Source organism: Oryctolagus cuniculus, chromosome 17 (assembly GCF_964237555.1).
Source record: "Oryctolagus cuniculus chromosome 17, mOryCun1.1, whole genome shotgun sequence".
NCBI classification, from domain to species: domain Eukaryota; kingdom Metazoa; phylum Chordata; class Mammalia; order Lagomorpha; family Leporidae; genus Oryctolagus; species Oryctolagus cuniculus.
The window spans coordinates 62,733,309-62,742,062 of record NC_091448.1 but is presented as its reverse complement, the minus strand read 5'-3'; the positions used below and the strand labels follow the sequence as shown (position 1 = coordinate 62,742,062).

Here is an 8,754-nt window from a genome sequence, read left to right as displayed (position 1 = left end):
CCATTTCTGGCCCCATTCCCTCACTTGATAAATGGCGGTCTATTGAATCCTACTCCACTGCCTTTTTGATAACGCTTGTGGGAGTAAAATGTGGCAGCACAAGCCAAATCAGAGTCAAAGTGTGAGAAATATTGTTCTAGGGGCCAGCGCCGTGGCTCACTAGGTTAATCCTCTGCCTGTGGTGCCGGCATCTCATATGGGTGCCGGTTCTAGTCCCGGCTGCTCTACTTCCCATCCAGCTCTCTGCTATGGCCTGAGAAAGCAGTAGAAGATGGCCCAAGTCCTTGGGCCCCTGCACCTGCGTGGGAGACCTGGAAGAAGCTCCTGGCTCCTGGCTTCAGATCTGCACAGCTCCTGCCATTGCAGCCAACTGGGGAGTGAACCATCGGATGGAAGGTCTCTCTCTCTCTCTCTCTCTCTCTCTCTCTCTCTCTCTGATTCTCCTTCTCTCTGTGTGTAACTCTGACTTTCAAATAAACAAATAAATCTTTTAAAAAAGGTACAATGCACAAAAAGGTCAAGTTGCCCTCCTTCAGCTCTTGTTCACCAGGGAACAAAGAACTGCACAGAAAATTTCTTGTAAAGTTCCTAAATAGTTGTATCACACATTAACAGTGTGAACTAATTAGAGATCCTCTGAGAGTAATCTGACGTTTCTCTCTTGCACATTTTAGAATCTTTTCTTTATGTTTCACTGTGGTGAGTCTGATTACAATGTGTCATGATGAGGATCTCTTTTGGTCATGGTTACTGGGGGTTCTATGAGCTTCCTGTACTAGCATGTCTCTGTCCTTCTCCAAGCCTGGGAAGTTCTCTGCTAGTATCTCAGTTTAACCTCCCTCACCTACACAATAGGGGTCATCGTTTCTAAATGGCAAGAGTTGTTGGGAAGATGGAAGCAACGTGTGTAATCATGTACCATTTGCCAAGCATTACTGTGCATTCTTCATGTTATCTCACTTGTGTAAGTACTTAGTATAGTGCCTAAAACGTAATGACCTAATAAAAGGAGGAATTAAAGATGTGTATGGCAGGGGCTGGCGCTGTGGCATAGCGAGTAAAGCCACTGCCTGCAGTGCCGGCATCACACATGGGATGTCAGTTTGAGTCCCCATTGCTCCACGTCCAATTCAGCTCTCTCTATGGCCTGGAAAATCAGTGGAAGATGACCCAAGTCTTTGGGCCCCTGCACCCATGTGGGAGACCTGGAATAAGCTCCCGGCTCCTGGCCTTGGATCAGCTAGCTCAGCTCCGGTCATATTGGCCATTTGGGGAGTAAACCAGTGGATGGAAGACGACCCTCTCCCCCACCTCTCTGTAACTATCTTTCCTTCTCTCCTCTCCTCTCCTCTCTCTCTCTCTCTCTCTCTCTCTCTCTCTCTCTCTTTCTTTCTATTTGAAAGTCAGAGTTACACAGAGAGAGGAGAGGGAGAGAGAAAGAGAGAGAGAGGTGCAGGGTCCCAAGGACTAGGGCCATCTTCCCAGGCCATAGCAGAGAGCTGGATCAGAAGTGGAACAGCCAGGTCTCGAACTGGTGCCCATATGGGATGCCAGCGCTTCAGGCCAGGGCATTAACCTGCTGTGCCACAGTGCCAGCCCCATCTCTGACTTTCAAATAAATGAATAAATCTTAAAGAAGAAAAAGTAAAGGCAATGAAGAGAATACTTAGAAACATATGGGGCAGAGGAAGAAGTACCTTAAGAGAAAAGAAGATCTCTTGTTACACAGATGAGAATATGGTGCAGATGAGAAGATTATGAGAAGAAAAGTTGCTGGAAGTGACAATGTGGAAACCTTTGAACCCTTACAAAACACCCCAAAGGGCAGACCTGAGTTTTATTGTGAGAACCAATGAAGTGACTAAAACAATTTTTAAAAATAAGCCATTGGGTTAAGACTTAATGTACAAGGGGCCGGTGCTGTGGCACAGTGGGTTAACGCCCTGGCATGAAGCACTGGCATCCCATATGGGTGCCGGTTCTAGTCCCAGCTGCTCCACTTCCCATCCAGTTCTCTGCTGTGGCTGGGAAAGCAGTGGCCCAAGTCCTTGGGCCCCTGCACCTGCTTGGGAGACCAGGAAGAAGCTCCTGGCTCCTGGCTTTGGATCACCACAGCTCCAGCTGTAGCGGCCAATTGAGGAGTGAACCATTGGATGGAAGATCTTGCTCTCTCTGCCTCTCCTCTCTCTGTGTAACTCTGATTTTCAACTAAATATTTCTTTAAAAAAAACATTTAATGTACATGCATGAAGCAGAAGAAAAAATGTATACTTAATGTTTAGAATTATCAATTACTGCTGATTTTCTGTAATTTATTTCTGATTTCAGCTGAAAGATTTAATGATTATTACTATTTGAAGAGAGTTATGTCACTGGTAAGCTCTTGGCATGTCTTTGAGGTGGATTTCAGATTCACAATAGACTGATCCTACCACACTGCTGTTTACACAGAGGCTTCATTCAGAAGAATGTTTACTGGGCTGCATGTAGTACGTGCAAAGTAACGGTGAATGCAGATTTTGCTGAGCGTGAGCTTAACCCAATTTGGGGAATCCCTTATAATGAAACATGCAGAATTATGAATATAAAAATTGCTCCAGCCCCTCCCAGGACCTTGGAAGGGGCACGTGCAAGCGTAAAACCTTGAAGCTTAGGCTCCAGTTCATGATGAATCCAGCTCAGCTGGCACTCTTTTCTGGACTCTGTAATGCAGTGAACAGCATTGTTTTCACTTTAAAAACCCTCATCTTTGGTCATAAGATCACTGGTGTCTTCCTGGGGCAACGGGGATAGCAAAAGTTTCCTTGAAGCAGATTAGCTTTGTCTAATAAAAGAATATGTCCCCAAATAAAGGAGACCAGCTCCCAACACACACTTGGTGTATTACAGCCATTGTGCCAATTTTTGAAGTAACCACGAGTTAGATATGTTCAGATCACATGATAAGAGAATTAGTTTCCAATACCAGCTAGCTCTGGTTTTTGCATCACCATGAAGCAAATGCTTTTTTTTTCTTTGGCTTAAGATGGACACAGAATCTTGAGATAAATGAACTGGTGCCTTGTGTACTGTGCGCCATCCCTAGCTCTGCTCCTACTTTTTCAGCTCATCTCTCTGGCCTTGCTGCACAGATGCTAGCATGGCTGTCACTCATTTTCCCAACTTCCCCCTGCTGGCATGAAAGTCTCTGGAGACAAAGCTTCTGTCCTGTTCCAATTTGTACCCCCAGCACTTAATATAGCACCTGGCACTCGGTGGGCCTGGCACTCAGTGAATGTTCTTAAATGAATTCATTACTTTTCATATGCTGTGATTCCACAGATTTTCTCCCTGTGTTGTCTACAGAAAACTTAAGAGGCCCCTTAGGAGGGAATCTAATGGAATGATATATGTTGAGGCCATTTTTACTGATTCTACCAAAACCACTTGGTGTAGGAGCCTCAGGAACCAGCTCCCCAGTGTATGGGTGTAGGAAAAACAGACTTTCAGTGTTCTTCCCCAAGATCTGCAGGCACTGTTGGTCCATCCTCCACACATCCTAAAACCTTCCCTCATAACCAGAATGGTTATGACTGGGATTCTGAACTACAGAACAGGTGGATAGTCTTTCAACGTCAGGTTGAGTGGAGAATCTTTATCTTGAATCTAAAATTCCCTCGGGCCATTGAACATCACAGAATTATTGAGCTGAAAGGGAATAAAACTCACTTTCTGTTGCAGTTTAGTCAGGACAGAACATGTGGGATTATGTTAGAGCAGTGTATTTTCTTATTTTTTTTATACTAAAGTATAAAGGTTCTTAGTATCCACAGATAATTTATAAATTGAGAGTTAAATACATTTTGGAAAAAGCTCATGATCTGGGTGATGGGGAGAGACATGCCCTTTGGCTGGGTCCCAGGAATTATTTTTGCATTATGATTTAAAAGCAGGTAACCCTGAGAAAGCACCAGAACCTTTTTCTCCCAGAGTACTTTGTGTTAGATTTTTGAAAAAAAAAAAATTGAAATGAAGACCTTCTTTGCAGAGTTTATATACAGGACTTAATACCCAGATAAGCATAACTATATACCATTTTTATACACAAATGGTTTTTAAATATGTATTCATCATCTATTTCACTTACACATTGTGCAAAAACTGCATTCCATGCCACGCCTGAAATGTCCCAAAGCTCAGTTCTGTCAGTAAATTGCAACCAAGATTTCTACAAAAAAAGACAGAAGTCAAAGAGAATGAAGAAGAAAAAAGGATATATTTGAAGAATACTCCTCTTTCAGGAGGGATTCTAATTTTTATAGATGAAACAACACTTCCACATTTTATCTACACACTAAAGAATTTACTGGTACTGGAAGATTTGGCTTCTAAATTATACTTGCACTTTTACATTAAATTTCATCATATCATTTTCATATTACATGACATACTTGTACTGCGTGATCTTTACTTCTCTGGAACAGAGTTTCACAACTTGAATGCTATTGACATTTTGGGCTCGACAATGCCTTTCTTGTGGAGGTTTGTCCTGTATATAGTAGGTGGCTTAACAGCAGGCTGGCCTTGGCCCACTAGGTGCCAGCAGCATGTGCAGGGCTGCAAAATGTTACCTGAATACAAAATTGAGTTGGTTGAGAAGCCCTGCTCTGTGGGATTCACTCTGACCTTTGTATCTGATAGCATCTGTGCTAGAGATGAAAAGGACCTGTTACAGAATTTTAGTAACCTTCTACTACAAATGTAAAGTAGAAGCTTCACCCTATTTCAAGGTGAACAGCAAGGTGGTTTACAGGGAAGATTTACTCAAATTCCAAATATGATGAAATTGCAACTTACATAGACTGCAAAAAAGGGAGTGACTCAAATGCACGTCTTTCGATAGACTCCATTTTGTTGCAGGATAAATCTCTAGGAAAAGGAAAACATTGCCTTGATTAGCTATTACCTATATAGTCAGTGGGGATAATAAAATTTACATTTGATGAATAGGAAGGGAGCACACTGATAGTCCGGGAAGAGACAGTTTAATAAAAGTGGAGATACTGCAGGTTCAAGGAAGAGTTGTGGAAGAAACAGCAGAGGAAACTCTTCCAGAACTAGTGATTCACGGTGGAGGGCGTGGGAGTCCACAGCTCGGGACACCAGCAGCAGAATCTACCCACCAGTGCTGGATCGTGAAGTGAACCGAACCTCAATAGCTTGAGACAACCGGCAGGAAAGTAGAAGGAGCCTAGAGGGAACGAGGCTTGAAGCCCCGTAGGCGAAAGTTCACCAGGCTAACTACAGGAGAGAGGAAAATAATAAAAGGGACCAGTACGGACAGGAGTTTCACTCTCTCCGCTCACCTCTCAAAGGCGAGCAAGACAGTGAACAGATGCCATTTTGGACATGCATAATAGCAACCTCAGGGCTTAGAAGACAGAACACAGGAAAGCATACAGTCAAACCAAAGAAAAGAAGAGGAAATCAGAAATCTAAAAAATATTGTTAGGAATCTACAGGATACTAGTAAAAAAAAAAATCCCAACATTTGGGTTCTAGGAATTCCTGAAGGAATGGAGAGGGAGAAAGGATTAGAAGGCCTTTTTAGTGAGATACTAGCAGAGGACTTCCTGGGCTTGGAGAAGGACAGAGACATCCTAGTACAGGAAGCTCATAGAACCCCCAGTAACCATGACCAAAAGAGATCCTCACCACGACACGTTGTAATCAAACTCACCACAGTGAAACATAAAGAAAAGATTCTAAAATGTGCAAGAGAGAAACATCAGATTACTCTCAGAGGATCTCCAATCAGACTTACAGCAGACTTCTCAACAGAAACCCTACAGGCTAGAAGGGAATGGCAAGACATAGCCCAGGTACTAAGAGAGAAAAACTGCCAGCCCAGAATACTATATCCTACAAAGCTCTCATTTGTGAATGAAGGTAAAATAAAGACCTTTCATAGCAAACAGAAATTGAAAGAATTTGTTGCCACTTGTCCAGCCCTGCAAAAGGTGCTTAAAGATGTGTTACACACAGAAACACGGAAACACGGTCATCAATATGTAAGAAGGTAAAGGAAGGAAACCTCACAGCAAAAGATCACAGGAAGTTCAAAGCATATATTAGAAAATATCTTTGGGAAATGGCAGGGCAAAGTTACTACTTATCAATAGTCACATTGAACGTTAATGGCCTCAACTGTCCAGTTAAAAGACACAGATTGGCTGATTGGGTTAAGGAACAAAACCCATCTATTTGCTGCTTACAAGAAACACATCTTTCCAACAAAGATGCACACAGACCGAAAGTGAAAGGCTGGAAATAGATATACCATGCCAACAGAAATGAAAAAAGAGCAGCCGTAGCCATCTTAATATCGGACAACATAAACTTCAACACAAAAACTGTTAAGAGAGACAAAGAGGGGCACTATATAATGATTAAGGGATCAATTCAACAGGAAGATGTAACTATTATCAATGTATATGCACCTAATTGCAGGCACCGGTTTATTTAAAAGGTTTGTTAAGGGACTTAAAGGGAGACTTAGACTCCAATACAATAGTACTGGGGGACTTCAATACTCTACTCTCAGAAATAGACAGATCAACCAGACAGAAGATCAACAAGGAGACAGTAGATTTAAACAACACTATAGCCCAAATGGATCTAATAGATATTTACCGAACTTTTCATGCTACACTTAAAGAATTTACATTCTTCTCAGCAGTGCATGGAACCTCCTCTAGGATCAACCACATAGTAGGCCTTAAAGGAAGTCTCAGCAAATTCAAAAGAATTAGAATCATACGATGTAGCTTCTCAGACTATAAGGGAACTAAGTTGGAAATTAGCAACTCAGGAATCCCTAGAGCATATGCAAACACAAGGGGATTGAACAACATGCTCCTGAATGAACACTGGGTCATAGAAGAAATCAAAAACTTCCTGGAAGTAAATGAGGAAAACAGTACAACATACCAAAACTTATGGGATACAGCAAAAGCAGTGTTAAGAGGAAAGTTTATAGCAATAGGTGCCTATATCAAGAAAATGGAAGGCACCAAATAAATGAGCTTTCAATTCACCTCAAGGATCTAGAAAAACTGTAGTAAACCAGACCCAAATCTAGTAGGAGAAGAGAAATAATTAAAATCAGAGAAGAAGTCAATACGATTGAGTAAAAAAAAAAAAATGACAAAAAAAATCCGCCAACCGAGGAGCTGGTTTTTGAAAAAATAAACAAAATTGACACCCCATTGGCCCAACTAACTAAAAAAGGACCCAAATCAATAAAGTCAGAGATGAAAAAGGAAACGTAACAACAGACACCACAGAAATAAAAAGAATCATCAGAAATTACTACAAGGAATTGTATGCCAGCAAACAGGGAAACCTATCAGAAATGGATAGATTCCTGGACACATGCAACCTACCTAAATTGAACCGGGAAGACATCGAAAACCTAAACAGACCCACAACTGGGACAGAAATTGAAACAGTAATAAAGGCCCTCCCAGCAAAGAAAAGCCCAGGACCAGATGGATTCACTGCTGAATTCTACCAGACATTTAAAGAAGAACTAACTCCAAATCTTTTCAAACTATTCAGAACAATCAAAAAAGAGGGAATCCTCCCAAATTCTTTCTATGAAGCCAGCATCACCTTAATCCCTAAGCCAGAAAAAGATGCAGCATTGAAAGAGAATTACAGACCAATATCCCTGATGAACATAGATGCAAAAACCCTCAATAAAATTCTGGCCAATAGAATGCACCAACACATCAGAAAGATCATCCACCCAGACCAAGTGGGATTTATCCCTGGTATGCAGGGATGGTTCAATGTGTGCAAAACAATCAATGTGATACACCACATTAACAGACTGCAGAAGAAAAACCATATGATTAGCTCAATAGATGCCGAGAAGGCATTTGATAAAATTCAACACCCTTTCATGATGAAAACTCTAAACAAACTGGGTATGGAAGGAACATTCCTCAATACAATCAAAGCAATTTATGAAAAGCCCACAGCCAACATCCTATTGAATGGGGAAAAGTTGGAAGCATTTCCACTGAGATCTGGTACCAGACAGGGATGCCCACTCTCACCACTGCTATTCAACATAGTTCTGGAAGTTTTAGCCAGAGCTATTAGACAAGAAAAAGAAATTAAAGGGACACAAATTGGGAAGGAAGAACTCAAACTATCCCTCTTTGCAGATGATATGATTCTTTATTTAGGGGATCTAAAGAACTCTACTAAGAGACTATTGGAACTCATAGAAGAGTTTGGCAAAGTAGCAGGATATAAAATCAATGCACAAAAATCAACAGCCTTTGTATACACATGCATGGTTTGAGTTCTGTGCTCCCGGCACTGGCCTCCCCACTCTCTGCCATTGCATGCATTTAGAGAATGAATAAGCGAATGAGACCTCTTTCTCTGTTGCACTGCTTCTCGAGTAAATAAATAAAAACCTTTAAAAAGAAAATAGTAGATTAAAATACCCCCCATTTTAAATCATCTTTCTCTTACTCACAAGCTTTTAATGACACTCCATATCTCATTATGAACTTTGAAACCCCTCAGCCAATATTCAAGTTTGTTTGCATATCTTTCATTGCTTCCTAAGTCCATCTCTTGTAGCCAGACAGTCTAAATCTTGATCATTCCATCAGACAAATCTTTGCCTAAAACAGACTCCCCCCCCCCTTTTTTTTTTCTTGATTTTACAAATAATGGCCATGTTGTAAACCTCAG

General features: G+C 41.4%; 1 protein-coding gene across 1 annotated transcript in view; it reads right to left on the bottom strand.

Annotated features, from left to right (window-relative positions):
- Positions 1 to 8,754, bottom strand: part of LOC138846258 (glucose-induced degradation protein 4 homolog) — a 41,516-nt gene that overhangs the window by 27,412 nt on the left and 5,350 nt on the right. Inside the window, exons 3-4 of the mRNA XM_070061596.1 lie at positions 4,837 to 4,908; positions 4,127 to 4,207 (exon numbers count right to left, since the gene is read on the bottom strand). Of these exons, the coding sequence (XP_069917697.1) occupies positions 4,861 to 4,908 (48 nt within the window). The 3' untranslated portion in view covers positions 4,127 to 4,207; positions 4,837 to 4,860. The remainder of the gene's footprint in view (positions 1 to 4,126; positions 4,208 to 4,836; positions 4,909 to 8,754) is intronic.